Consider the following 15,326-nt stretch of genomic DNA (forward strand, 5'->3'; position numbering starts at 1 on the left):
CTGCAGCGACCTAGCCCCGTGAGCTAAAGAGAGATCTCTTCACAGCCCAGTAGCTGTGGTCCTGCTATCACAGGGAAGGGCGGTGACGTCACCCGCTCTGGTACGCCGGCTCTTACACAGTGCCTGTCGGCCGTAAGCGTTACAATATAATCACTATAGATATTCAGGTACGTGTAATGTAATACAAAATTATACAGTTTCGTTACATAGAAAATTACATGTAAAATAGATGCAATAGCGTAATTTCAGTGGTGATAGTCATTTTTAGTTACGTCCAAGGTTAAAAATCAATTTTGCGTCAACTCTAGAAATTGTTTATGCTTATGTAGTTTCTATACTGCACATGCGCTTCCGTACTATTCTATATAACATCGTCACAATTAGCAAAAGTTTGTGTTTTTTTTTTCACTGAAGCACTGTTCACTAACGTTACAGTACGTGCTTGAATGTCACGGGTTAGTTTCTGTACTCCGAAGATAATGATGATATACTGACGTTTATAATTTTTAGCCACTAGATGGAAGCAAGACTCTAATGTTGGGACGACTGGCCTTCAGAATATGAGTTACACATTGAGAAATGACATTGAGGTTGGATTATACATTTCTTAATGGATAGGTAATAGGAGATATATATATATAATGGGAGAATTCTGATTTCATGTAATTAGAGGAGTGCCACATTTATATCAATGATCTAAATTCTGGTATAGCACAGTTGTAGACGATACCAAATTAGGATGGTATTGTTAACTAATGCTAGAGAAGCAGTAAATGCAATTCACAAAGACTTACAGCAGATACAACTAAACACTCAAATTTTTAATGCAGACAAATACAGAATATGGCATGCAGATAGCAAAATCATATAGATATAACTTGGGTACGCTCCACTTGAACAGCCTGGTATTTACTGTATGATTATATTATTTATATCTTCCAATGATGTAGCAAAGCAATAAAAAAGGCAAATTTGGCTATATTGTTAAAAGTTTAGAATTTAAATCAAGGCATATGTTAAAATTTTACAATGCACTAGAAGGACAACATTTAGAGTAATGTGTAAAATTTTGATCACTTGATTGAAAATCCATATATTTTTGCTTCTCTGGAATCAGACCAGAGAAGAGCAATAGGACACATTCCCTGGCTTAAAGGATCTGCTAAAAGAAGCAAACCTTTTTAGTCTTAAACAGAGAGGAATACAAGGAGACACAGTGGACTGCTTCAGAATCATCAGGGAAACATGCACCAGAGGTCACAAGTGGAAAAGGAGGGACTTCTCACAAAGGATTATGGGTGTTTGGATCAAGCTACCCAGCCATGTTTTCATACCATATTAAGAATGGGCTAGACAAATTGAGCTTAAGTCCAGGTGTGCTGAATAGGCATACTCTTTTGTAATGTTTATTTTATTCTTATGTGCCTACAGTGAGGCAATGAGGGAGTCTATTGGATATAGAGAACTCTCTATTTACTGTATGTTAGTTGTGAGCACTATCAATTTATAGCTCTTGGATCCATGTGAAGGTTTACAAGTTTTAGACTTTTGTATGAATTTCACAGCTGATATATATATATATATTATGTGTTTGATTAAATTATCTATGTGTGAAAATTAACTCCAACTAAAGTCAAAAGCTTCATATATCAAATATTTAATGGTATGTTGAACCAGAACCTGTAGCTGATAAGTTTAACACTGACCAAACAGCTATGCAGTAGGTCTCAATTCCTTTATGCAGGCTTTACCCTAATACAGACATCAAGGTTTGCTGAGTATTTGTTGTTTGGGAATCTAATAAGATTTTAAAGGATAAATACGTGTATTCTAAGCATTAGTGTCTCTTTTATATATTTATATTTTTTTTATAAATGTATATTATACTGAAAGAAGAACAGCACATAAGAAACAAAGGGAATTTTATTCAGAAATAACAAAAAATGTTAAAATGCAGTACAAAAATTAAAATTAAAATTAAAATAATAATTGTGCAATGAACAGAAGTTCTGTCCTAATGTATGTCTGGTTCAACCATTAGAAACATTTGCAGTAAGTGGGCCAATGGGGCCGTTTTCATAGTAACCTGCTACAATGAAGAAATGCAGAGGGCATTTCAAAGGTTCGTTTTCTAACATGTTTGTGTTCTCGATTATCAGCACATATTCATTTATTTGACTTCCAGTGGCCTCTCGCCCCCCTGGTTCACATCACCAGCGGAGACGCTCTCTTCGCTCTCGGAGGTTTCGTCACTGTTGCTGTCCGCGGCCGGCGACGCTGTCGATTCCTCGCTGCTCTGGGCCTCGTTGCTGGGGCTGTCGGTGCCCTCCACGCTCTCGGTGCTCCCTGTTTGGCTACTTTCTTCGCTGCTCTGCGGCCCTGGGGCTTGGCGCTCTTTTGGTGGGCTGCCTGGTGCATCCAGCCCTTGGCTTTCCACCTCTGGAGTGCTGGTGTCCTCATCCAACAAATCGTCAGTCAACCGCAGGGCCTGTGGAGCACAGAACAAAAGCTGTTGGTTTATTCTTGTTTCTTGTTTATCGCAAGCAGAACAGTGCTATCACAAATATTTATCAAAGTCCTTTGCCCCTTTTTATCTTCTAATTTTTGTTACTAATTTATTTTACCTTCTATTTTGAGTATCCTTACTGGAGTTTATTATATAGTTTGGGTATAAAGTAGTTGTGTCATGTAATGCCTAGAAATGAAGAGAGAAAATGACCTTAAAAACCTTCAGGTCTTTTTCAATGGCGTTTTCTTCAATGTTGGTGTGAAGGGATTTGATTGGCTTCTGCTTTCCACCTACAGCGTTCTTGCTAATGAGGTTCATGCTTTTTTCCATTTTTTCAGCGTCATAGTACATAGGTCCCTTTTCTATTTTGTTGCTCTTCAGGTACTCCATGGTTTTCCTGTACGAATCATCATAGTATCCTATGCTGTCGCCCCGAGCATCCCCTCTCCCGGTGGGCACGAACGGTGGAACGGTGGGCTCGGAGGTGAATGGAGGCTCAGCTGTGAAGGTCCCGGCAGTCGTGAGGTCTTCTGCAGAGTCTGACTCATCACTTTCATCTGCTTCTTCTGTGTCCTGTAACAAAAGTTTGCAACAGTGTCTCCTACCACTGAAATGTTTTTAATCTGGTTCACGGTAACCCTTACAACAGAAAGGTTTGTACATCTTATGTTTGAAATTATAATGCAATCCACTTTTTATCATTACTTTCAATGATAATAACAAACTAGACAGTGAATAAATTCAGTGATAGTAATACCTAGAGTAGGGATGACTTGACAGTTGCCATTATTCACACAAAGGGTATATGTATTCATATGTGGGATAATATTTATTATTACTTTAATTTATCATTTTTTTAAGAAAGGTGTAAAGCATAACATTATGATTGTGGTAAAAATGTCAGGCAATCATTTACCCACCAAAATCAGAAATAGAGTATTGTATGCATCAGGGGCAGGTACAATGATAAACTATAGCAGAACAACAATTCTTTAAGAAAGAAGTAAATTTGCAATCTGTATTATTCAGTGTTAGAATTTTTTGCTGGTGTAGTCTTATACAAAAAATAATAAAAAGAGTTAGACTGTATAAAGTCCCCGGTTTACAGTATCATATATAGACAGAGGGCATTGCAACATTTCAGTAAATGGCTGAAACTACATTTTGCAGATTCATAACATACTGTATCGTTAATATGATATTGTTTTAGTATATTTCTTGGAATATGTGATTTATAAAAAAATCAGACACTGCAATTTACGTCTATTATTTCTCTTTCTGAATCACAATCAAATTATTATAAATAAACATAAGCAGTTGAATACCCTGATTTTTTTTAAAAAATAATGATATTAAAAAAAAACTTCCCTGTGCTGTATACCCTACACTGTAACATGATGTAGCTCAATTGCAAACAGGATTTTTGGGTCACATTTGAGTCTGGGGGTTGCAAAATACAACTTTATAAATGAATTATAAGACAGTTATAAATACTTAATACATACAGTAAATTATAATAGAAGGAACAAACAAACAAAGATTAGTGCTAGGGATGTGATTCAGGATTAGGGTTAAGTTGTTAATGCATAATTATCCAGCAGTACAGAGTGAGTTATTACATTTGTGAGACTAAATTTATAAAGTCATGATACTGTATATGCCATTTACAGTACAAATAAAATATAAATTGAATTTGTAACCCTTAATCAAAGCTATTGCTGTTTTTATATGGTTATGGTTAGTGAATTTAACATTTTCACTTACATTTTCCTCATCTGTATCGGTGCTATCAGTGGTATCAGCACTTTCATTAGATGCTACTTCTGGCTTCTGAAATATAAGGAATAAAGACATCTTTTATAACATTACCAAATATTTTTTAGATTTAGAGCAGCCCACGATTTCTTTCCATGGTAATCGTTTGTGTCAATATAATCTTACCTGACCCTCAGTAGAACTGTCAGAACTCTCATCAGATCCGGCTGTGAGGACCTGGAATATCATACCAACAACAGGTATTGGATAGCATGCTCATAGTATACTCTGTCGCATTTAAGTAATATAGCCAGTAAATAAAATGTATGAGTGCTGTTCTGACATCTGATTAAAACAAAAGTGTGAACAATGTTTTTGAAAAAACTGACACAAAGAGGGAATATTTTTTTTTATGCAAGGAAATACTTGCCTTCCTATTTGCTTTCAACTTTTCAACTTTTTCAACTAAAATGTAATTTTTAATTGAACTACATTTCCAGAATTAAAAATACAGTAAATCCTTCCAAGTCAAAATCTGCATGAGGTCAAAACAGGGTATGTATGAGATCCTATAAATTCACATCTCTTTTTTCTACCAGCCAAATAAAAATGTGCAGTTAGGTCAGACTATCAAAGTTCCCTGATTTGATCTCATCTGATTTAAAAAATATATAAAACTGGTGTGTAGTGTGTGTGGGAAGGGGTAGGTAAATATACATTAGAAATAATGTTTACAAATTTGGAATGATAAAATATATTTGTCTAGCCTACTCATGTCACCCTAGTGTGGTTAAGTCAGTACCTGTGGTGTTTCAAGCACTGCTGATTGTGCCTTGAGCTGTTTCTGAGCTTGGTTTCTATAGTTGTAGGCCTTAGATGTAGAACAGGAAAAAGTTATTCAATGGCTTTGTTTTTTAAGACTTAACCACACAAAAATAAAATCCTGATCTCAATTCCTTTATATGAAATAAAATGATGTCACTTCTGTAGCTTGTGCTTTGTAAAAAGAAACACACCCCTAGATTCCAAAGTCCTACTGTATGTAAAACATCCCAATAAACTGTATATGTCAAATTTTCATCCTGATCCACACAGCATGCTGTAATTTCTCAAAGCATTTGTTTCTTCATCATTCAGTAATAGTGGGAAAATATGGAAAATTTTCAATTACAAATGGAAATATTAATCCCAATTCATTTTTTGCATCAGTTATTACTTTTGGCAGGAATAGAAGGTTTTCTGTGGTCAACCTAAAAATGAAGACGTTATAGGCAATTTTAGTATGGCCTGGCTTGATGGGCCAAACGATTGTAGCCATTCTTAAAGTTAGAGCACACAATAGAAACTGCTGTTGTGAGGCTAATATTTCAACACTTCTTTAAAAACATGCTGAATTTTGTATTTTTAATTCCAATTCAGATTAGCAGAAACTTCCATGCTCTGAGCGCCTCATGTGACCAAAAAAGTCAAGTCATTTCTATTAATCCATAACATGTAACAAATGTGACTCACTGCTCCTGTCTGTTGTAACCACACAAGCCAGGCATGTGTTTCCATTATAGTGATGTATTTTGGTCTGTTTTAATAAACTGCTGTAATGTGTCACTGGAGAAAAGTGTACCAATTGGAAAGTTCTTATAATATACTGTGTACAAAATGACAAGGATCCTACCTGCTGTTCCTCAGAGCTGTCCTGCTTCATTCTACTGAAGGAGCGTCGCATCTGAAGTAAAACATTGGACTAAGTATCATGAATTTATCAACATTAAAACACCAAAGGCAGGATTTCAAATGTATATTTCTTTTGGTCAAACATATTGGAACAGTGCTCAACAACTTAAAGTGTTTTGTGATGTATTGTTGTTTTGTTCTGATTAGTAAAATTGTGCATACTCACAGGCAGGCAATACACAGTGCCCAGCAGGAAGAATAACAGAAATGAAGTTTTCATCTCTACTGATTTTCACCTGATAAAAACAAAAAAAACATTATTTTAACATTTGATTAATATTCTAGCTACACTTTCCATGGCACACTTGAACTTTCACACATTTGTATTCTAGCCTCATGTATAAAGTAAAACAAAAAAAACATTGGTAATTATTTCCCATCGGTGGCAAGATGTCTTGATTAATGCATTTCCCAGTCTTGTGGTTCTGGAGGTTTGGGCTAAAATGCAGATAAGATCATCAGCAAGTTCACATGCTTGAGTTTGTCAGCTGGCATTCTTTATGATTACTGTAGGACTATTTTTCAGAAAAGTTGGGATTTTCAGGAAGTGATTTGAAACAAAGCAAAGGATATATTTAGAGTCTGAAACACCTTAGCAAGTCTATGACACTTCGGCACACAGGCAATTCAGGTTTTTTCAAGGGTTTTCCAGCGTTAAATTTTCAGTCTTACTAAAAAAATAAATGTCCTTTTTCATTGTAATATTAAGTGTTACTGTACATACTGTATAGCAGCAAGTTAAAAGGCTTGTTGCTCTTGGCAATGTGAAAACTGTTAAATCGTTTAACATGATTTTTTAAACTATGCTCCCTGGAATGTCATATGCCTCTGAGTGATATGTAATATATAAAGAATCACAGCAGTGCAGTCAAGCAGAGAAGACTGTGCAGTCTGCCTGCATAATTTAAGGCCAATTTTCTCCATTTCACAAAATGCTGAATTGCCTTGTTAAGGTTTTATATTCCTTTATCACTGGATATTGAGTTGACAGGTTTTATGATGAAATGGCCTTTTTATTGTATTGAAATGAATGCATGTGGGATTGAGTTAACAACATGTGTTAACACAAAAACAACTCTTGTGCTTTGACAGTACCTCAATCTAACCCTCATCAAGTAAGCATGTAAGCCATTCAGTTGAAAGCAACGAATGGGATGTTTCAGCATGACATCAATGAAGTGAATGAACTCTCATTTCATAATGATGCCAGCAATAAAAAACTATAATAAGTCCTGACTGAAAACCACACAGCTCTGCCTCTTTTTTCCTAATTTGAGTTTAATTACTCCGAGAAGAGTGTAGTTTTTAGTTAAGTGTAAATCCTGGCAGACTCTGGGGGAAACATTGTGGCATTCCATACTAATCAGATTCAAACCAAACTTTCCTTCAGACTCTTCTATATTCCATATTAACTACAGCTGCACATTCCTTGAGCCATTGAGCCATGAAGTGCCATTTCAAGGTAGTTATGCAATTTCAGAAAAAAAATAAAAAAGTCTAAATAAAAACCTACTCTAAAATTTAATTTTATGGCTTGTCAGTTTCTTTTCTGTAAATTCAATGACTCTGCTCCCACCCTCCCCTATTCTCTCTTGAGAAACAATGCCGACTGTAAATTGGAGTTTTATTTTTCAATGAACGTCTCACAAAAGATCTTTTGTGGGCACATTTGCTGGGAATGTGAGATTGTGTGATAGCAGATATACAGTGACATTGGATTTATTTGCTAATAATTATTTCTTAGGCCCCCTGTTTGGTGGGAACCAAACCATAAAAGAATCAGTTTGTTTTTTATACAATATACAGTATAATAACACCATTTATAAATAATGATACTCATCTGGTAAAAAGAACAAATATAACAATCAATATGAATAGTATTAAAACAATTATCATAAACTATAAATGGTCAAAGCTTGTTCCTTGCAATTCTAGGTTGGAAGTAAAATAAAAGACCACATTTCACTGAAATTCATTGACAATGCATTATAATCTCAGATCTGTACTACAATGAAATATTTCCGCATGTTGCAATTTTGTTTCTGCATCACCTATTTGCCATAGCACATCCAGACATAGATGAGATCAGTGAGCACCAGCCAATCACACACAGCCTCCTCAGGCCACCCATCTTTTATTCTTCTGTAGACTTGTCAAACATCTGGGTCAGTGGAAAGAAAATTCTGTTTCTGTCTGGCATTTTCATGTTTGTGTTTATTCCAATGTATGTTTCCATTCCCAAAAAATTCTTTCAGACAATAATAGGACACATATGTATTGTATAAATAATTCTGGATCAAAAAACAAACAAGAGTGACTACTCATTTAGTTAATAATAATAATAATAATAATAATAATAATAATAATAATAATAATAATAATAATAATTATAATAATAATAGTTGTAAACACAGGAACAGATTTCACAACCACATAAAGAAAAGATCTGCTGTTTTTCAGAAGATATCAAAATATGAATGTGTGAATCTAAATTCTTTAAATTGACCATTTTTTTCTATTTTTTCAGTTTGCCCATAAGAGCCTTTAAATACATTAAATACATGTGTCAGTACTACCACTGCATAACACCAGAATGCAATAAAAATATAATTCAGACGAAAAGCGCATGGTAGCACATCGTCACTGTCAATGTCGTTAGTGCCCTTACACACTATGCAGTATTTCAAGGACAGTTACAAGACCTTTCTTGTTGAGTTACAAGATCTTTTTGCAAGATTGACAAAAAAAAGCATATTAAGCCAATGTCTTGCTCCATTGTATTGTCATTCATGCAGTAATTAGACATTGAACACTTTACCTTGACTCTTTTTTTGAAGATAAATGCAGCCACTTGTTGCTGAGCTTGAGGGGTTGTCCTGTTATTAAGCAAAACAATGCTTCAGTCTACTTCAGTGCTTCGATGTCGTGTAAAAGCAACTGCGTGGCTTTTAAACTCTGCTTTAGGCAGAGCCAGCCAATAGACAGCAAGGCTGTGATGTCATGAGGTTTACCACTGGAGTCCCACCTTTATTCTCCCACTCTTCCTGTGGTTACTGTGGCAAGTCAAGGCAAACATTCACCAATTCGTACAACATGTGAAAAAACATGATATCCTACACTGTCATTGTCAGTACCCAATGGAGGCTATCAAAATGTGTATATATTTATTATTTGTCCAATTGCATTTGTTGTTGTTGCTCTTTTTAGTGTAGTTTACTTTTTAAGATTTGGAGTAGGAGCAAAGACAGTTCCAAAAATCACTCAGCTCTTGCTACTATCATTCTTTCTGTTTATTCTTCTAGTACTGCAATTTGTCATGTCAAACACAACAAGCAAATCGTAAATGTTCAGAGAGAAAGGGTACAAGCTACAATGATGACCTTCTATTGTCAAATCAAAGAGGAGCTATTTTATAATCTGGGAAACACACCAAGGCACTGGCCTGCCTGAAGAGAGACCGTGAGCGGAATACAAAGAGAAGTCATACACTCAAGAGAATAATTAACTGAGAAAGAAAAAAAAGGTCATCATAATTAATTAATTAAAACTTTAACTTTTCTTTAAGCAGACAAAGACAAATCTATATGCCATATGACAAAGATCTATATCCATATGCCAGTTTTAGTCTGATCAGCTTTGGTTTTGGAAGATTATGTGAAGTTCATTTGCATATGAAGACAACAGCTCTCACAGGGGAGTCAGTGTGGATAGTCATTGTCAAAGAGAGATTACAATTTTCAATGTGATTTATTAATAGAATACTGTATACTTGTTACAGCACATTTTATTGGCCATGACTGGCTTGACGGAAACACTGATAGCGTGATTGATAGGCATGTGCCAATGTGTCAGCTATTACTGTACATCAAGTTAAAAAAAAGAACTGTAACTTCTGGTATCCATGCTCGGGAAAAAAGGGGGAAAAGTCATTGAAGCTTTAGAATGTTTGCACTTAATTCCTCACATTACTGTAAGTAATGTGCTGTTCTGTACACCTCATCTGATGTAGGGTATCAAGAGTACAGTGAATAGGACGCATTCAGCTGAAAACAAGTGAAGAAAGTAGTTGTTTCTCAAAAGAGCAAAACTCACATGGAACACTTGTTTAGTGGAAAGATGCATAAGCCTGTAAACATAGAGGATCTCTTACGAAGTCTAGTCAACTTCACCTCCTGACAGCCTCAATGACACAATCAGTCAGTGATTTTATCCTAGAAACCCCCTGCAGAGGAAAGAAGTCCATTTAAACCTAAAAATAGCAGGGCCTTTTTTTACAAAGAAAGTTCTGGCAATAAATTGTGAGCTACCCAGGAATGCGGTTCTGAAGACAATTCCCTTGCTGTTTTCAAGAAATGGCTGGAAGAGATCCTTGGATCAATTAGCGACTATTAGCTATGAATGTCCTCTTCTTTTCTGTAATCATTGTGATGCTCTTATGTACACAGAAGGCTCTTTTTTGGAGTATGTGATTGTATCCATTGGAATGGAGTGTTTTGGAGCTGTACTGAATACAGTTGCTTTCATTTTCCTTCAAGATGTTTACCTGAGTAACATATTTATGTAAATCAAGTTTAAATTGTGCAATGATACAGTTAAAGGGTAAAGGGTTTCTCTACATAAGTAGGAATTTCTGGACATACTGTACTGTACCTGATATTTACATTTGTTTACATATATTTCCATTGTTTTACTAAAGAGTACGAGTTCATCACAGGGTCTACCCCAGTAAATATTGGTTCTAATTCATACAGTTGGGTGGACAAGACCTACTGGGGTAACAGACCTCACCTAAGGTTGTCTGCAGCAGGGACTGTAACCCACAATCTACTGGTATCTTACCCACTGTGCTGGACAAAGGTCCCTGAAAAAGATTGACTGAGCACAATGCCTACAAACATGAAAGCACAAAATTATATTATTGGAAAGTACAGGACTTACAGTTGCCTGCACTCAAATGAGGTTTTATTTTTACATTATTTTAAAAAATGGTTATAACTCGGATTTTGCATCCTGTCTAAATGATAGCTTTTATTATATTACATGATATTTGTCCTTTTTTAGTCTTCACTTTTTAGATAAAGCATATACTGTATTATATAGTGAAAACATTTGCAAGAGAGTGCATGGTATACATATACTGTAATTTACTTCACTCCTTGATTTAAAAAGATAGCCAGACAGTTCCACATTCCTTTGATTCTAATATTGCAAATGAAACATAATTAACTTGAAGTAATACACAAAACCTGCCTGTACAGGTAGCATTTAAAGGGATTTTAATGTTTTTTTGGTATTTCAGTTTAAAGTGTTCCACTCAAGGCGACAATAAAACTGTCTGCATTCCTCTTTTTGTGTATAATCATATTAAATTTGCAGTACACAGTAATTTTCCTTGTTTTTTTTAAATAGTCAAGAACATGATTTAAAATTGTCCTAGAGTGTGTGTGTGTAGAGTGTGTAGTCTTGAAGTTTATGAACAGGAATATTAACAGAACCAGAAATAACTACTGAACAATAGTTATGAACAAATGAGTTATAGTACAAAATACCAGTTAATCTTTTGTTTATTGTATTCTTTTAAATAGATAAATGTGTTTTCAATATTTTGTGGGATTTCTAGATTGACAATGGCCTACAAAATGGGTCCATTCAAAACGCTATGCTACCCTGAACATTCTAAGATTTCTTTTCTTTTTTCTGTATGAAAACATAACAGTGAACTTATTCTAAAATACTACTCTGTAATATAGCATAAAATAAACTGTGAAAAGATTTATTAATTTGTGTGTAATTTCCATACCTTTGTTAAAATCATTTATGAGCTTTTTCTTGAGTATAGGCAAAATAAACATGAATTATTCTTTAAAATATTTGTCACCTAGGCAAACACTTTAAAACAGTTTTATAAAAATAAAACTCTGAAACTCAAAATTATCTAAATAAATACCAAATTCAGCACCTCTTTAAAAACAGTCACAGTCAATATGTTAAGACTTGCTGCCAGAGACTTTGTACAATTCAACAGTTAACATTTTTTATTATCATACTTGAACAGATGGAGCCTGAATCTGCAATATCAATGTGTCCTTGAAGTCTGCTACTTATAAATCCTTTGTGAGACATACAGTAGACTAAAACAAAGATACTATACAATACAGCCACAAAACCACAGGCATACAGTACATGGATTTTCCATATTTTTTATTGTGATATAAAATACTTTCCCATTGCTTTTAGCTGACAGAGTCACTTTCAGAAAGGTACAATAGTGTCCATAAAATATTTGAACTGATTTGGAAGTCATGTAAATGGATTAAAAATACAAAACAGGTTCTGAAATATGGGCCTCTTAAGTTGACATGGCTCTATCTTATACAGTACCTTCATTTGGGGCTTGTATGAAGCACGGAAGTACAGTACATGGAAGATCAACTGAGATAAATTAAAATGTGGCAACAAAAAAGTACAGTGTTAGAAGGGTAGATTCAGGCATCATGGCTAGGTGACTGAGGAAGACAGAACATTGTATTTCTCCATCTTTACTCAACCTACCATGCTATTAGAATTAATCAAATGCAGGTTTCCCAAAATACTGTAAATATGTAGGTGAAAACATTTTAAAGAAGACCCTCTGTCATAGAGTTCATAGATCAGATTCAAGAAAAGGTCTAAAAATCAAACAAGCAATATGAGCCCAATGGCCTCCTGTTGTTTGCCAACACTGTATTCGGAGTGATTTGTAGTCTCACATTTTTTAAACCTTACGATCAAAACATATATTTAATGTATATGTAGTTTTAAAATGACCCAATGTCTGGAAACATTAGGTTTTTATTTTGAAAAATAAGGTCTACACAGATATTATACTCCTTGATTATTTTACCAGTTTTTTTAAATACTAAGTTCAGTATTAAAATTTCTAAATGTAGTAACTAGAAGAACTTGAAAATCAGAAGTTTCCTAATAGCCCATTTTGTAAAAGGTATCATTTTAAATGAAAATATAACATTAAGCATTGTTGAATTAAGCAACTTTTGTTATTGGAGTCTAAGCAAAATAGTTGAGTTTAAAGAAAAACCTTTAGTTGTTTAGTTGTCTGTGTCTGTTAATAGTGTTATCTAAGAATACTTACTGTACCTAAACAATAATACTCTTCTTTTCCATAATGACTTTCAATATTTTAGTGTGAAGCCACATCATTCTTGTGTTGTGGTTGTCTTATTCCATAGATAGGTCATTCTTGAACTACAGACCCACACTGTGGTGATTGTCTGGTGTTTAGGATGAGAAGCCATTGGGTCAGGTCAATAGTGTGGTCCCTGTCTCAATGAAAATAACATATGGAATCAATTGCACTGATGTCTACAGGACGACTTTATTAAGCTGGAGCAAACGCTGGGTATAGCCACCTTTTATAGTTTAAATCCTGTAAAATATTTTAAACCATTGCAGCAAATGGTTTCAAACTTCATAATCTGTAAAGATTCCATTATGTTATTACTTTAAACTGCCCTTTGCATGTGTGCATGCCCCTTTTTTGGAATTTAAGAGACCACAAAATTACTGTCAAACGTTTTTGCCCATTAAAGTTATTTATTTTTACTCTGGGCTGACAGCTTCAGCATAAAAAAAAAAACATAAATCTTCACAAATGTTCAAGTTGCAGGAAAACTGCTGTTGTTACATATTTGTTATATGAAATTGTTTCCAAACACATTCTTCCAGCAGTCTTTGTGTATTTATATATTCATTGTTATTTTTTATATTTTATTTTACTTCATGCATATTTTATAAGTGTTTCTGTGTTGCCACAGTGTTTATATATACTGTATTCAGCCTTCTCACTAGTCTTTACATGAACATTTAATTAAATTATTACATTTCATAAACTTATTTATGGGTGTTATTGCTTTGTTATTGAATCACTCATTTCTCTACAACGCTAAATTAACTTTAGTAATTCAAAACTCTTAAAGCTGTTTTTTGTGACTTGAACATGCTTTGACAGCAAGCTTACAGAGACTTCTGAAGTGATTAAAACACTTACTGTACCTGGCATTGTTCAAAGGTTTGATATTACCTTACCTGAACTGTGTGGTAGCTTTGCTGTGCTGGTCATTGGATGTTCATACCATACTATCTTCAAACTTTTACCTTTGCATATAGGAACATTTTATGCCAAAGATTCAATATGGATCGAATAAAGGAAGACAAATGGCTGTGATCTTTTCTACCACCAATATACACGATATATACAGAAACTGAAGTCCATCCTTTCATGACAGTGGAGAGCGGTATTAATCCATATAATTTAATTCTCTTCTTGCTGTTGTCCTTATTGTCCTTATTATTAATTATGCAGTAATAATTTATTATAATTTTATTTTCAATAAGCATTTAACACTGTGTAAGGTCTAAATATCAAAATCTGAAACATGCATGTCTCACCACCTTCATCAAAAAGTCAAGGTTTTAGAGCAATTTTCAAAAGCTGCCATGTGCTGTACCTTCAAGTGCTACTATGGCTACCTGGTAGCAGTTTTGAAATGCAACAGAACAATGTATAAGGTGAAGGCAAATTAAAGGCAAAAGCAAAACTAGTCATGTTACACATCCTGCTAAGAATCTGAAAACCTGCTACAACTGAAGAAACCTTTAAAGCTCAAGAAAGCTCTCCCTCAGATATCTGGGTTGAACCTTTGTAGTAGGCTTTAAATTACTGATAAAACTATTCTTAATCTAGAATCTGCTTGTATATTCTGAGTAGTACATTTCTTACAGGTTGTGTAACATGACTTTTAATGGTGCCAGATAAGTTTCTTTGGTAACATTTCCTATTTAGTTAGCCTATGAAGAGTTCCCTTCAAATATGCTTACTGTTCTGGATGTGTATTCCCCATACAGTACAGTGTATAACCATTTTTGTGGAAGGTATAGCAGATTCCTAAGCCTCTGAACCTGTTATGAAATCACATTGCTGCTTGGGCTAAAAGCAGTTACCTCTGTAATGATACAGTACTGTATGTAATGAATACCTAAGATGAAACTAAACATCCATAACATCACCATAACGTCACCTTCCTCTGTTGTTTCTGATTATCCATGTTGTTCAATCATTCTGTGATTTCTTCTAAAGGATTGGTTCATACTTTCAATTAATGATTTGTTAACTTCAAATTGCTTTTCAGTGACTCTGGCATCAGACCCTACAAGGTCTTTGCAGTTCTGTTAATATTATTGCTGCCCATGTAACACATAAATTATTCAGCTGCATGTGTACCACAGTGACTGGCCACCTGCTTTGATGTGAGTCATTATAATGCACTTGCTG

At 34.6% G+C, this 15,326-nt stretch overlaps 1 protein-coding gene across 2 annotated transcripts; it reads right to left on the reverse strand.

The window, feature by feature from the left end:
• Positions 1-800: 800 nt before the first annotated feature.
• spp1 (secreted phosphoprotein 1) lies at positions 801-8,950 on the reverse strand. Of its 2 annotated transcripts, none has more exons than XM_088628811.1 (7): positions 8,814-8,950; positions 6,162-6,231; positions 5,937-5,987; positions 4,451-4,501; positions 4,274-4,339; positions 2,729-3,082; positions 801-2,488 (listed from the first exon to the last, which is right to left on the reverse strand). In XM_088628811.1, exons 2-7 carry the CDS (start codon positions 6,213-6,215, stop codon positions 2,171-2,173), a joined length of 894 nt encoding a protein of 297 aa, XP_088484937.1. In that variant the 5' UTR covers positions 6,216-6,231; positions 8,814-8,950; the 3' UTR covers positions 801-2,170. The 2 variants fall into 2 exon arrangements, with proteins under 2 accessions (XP_088484937.1, XP_088484936.1); XM_088628810.1 differs by having other exon boundaries at positions 2,720-3,082.
• Positions 8,951-15,326: the final 6,376 nt, after the last annotated feature.

The sequence above is a fragment of the Lepisosteus platostomus genome, chromosome 4 (assembly GCF_059453375.1).
Source record: "Lepisosteus platostomus isolate fLepPlt1 chromosome 4, fLepPlt1.hap1, whole genome shotgun sequence".
In the NCBI taxonomy this organism is placed as follows: domain Eukaryota; kingdom Metazoa; phylum Chordata; class Actinopteri; order Semionotiformes; family Lepisosteidae; genus Lepisosteus; species Lepisosteus platostomus.

What these genes read in the sequence shown, in the direction of transcription:
- spp1 (XM_088628810.1), bottom strand. Translation starts at nt 6,215, where the DNA reads ATGAAAACTTCATTTCTGTTATTCTTCCTGCTGGGCACTGTGTATTGC. An exon ending in GCACTGTGTATTGCCTGCCT is followed by an intron (nt 5,988 to 6,161) that starts GTGAGTATGCAC and finishes GTTTTACTTCAG; the next exon opens with ATGCGACGCTCCTTCAGTAG. An exon ending in AAGACCTGAAGGTTTTTAAG is followed by an intron (nt 2,489 to 2,719) that starts GTCATTTTCTCT and finishes TGTGCTCCACAG; the next exon opens with GCCCTGCGGTTGACTGACGA.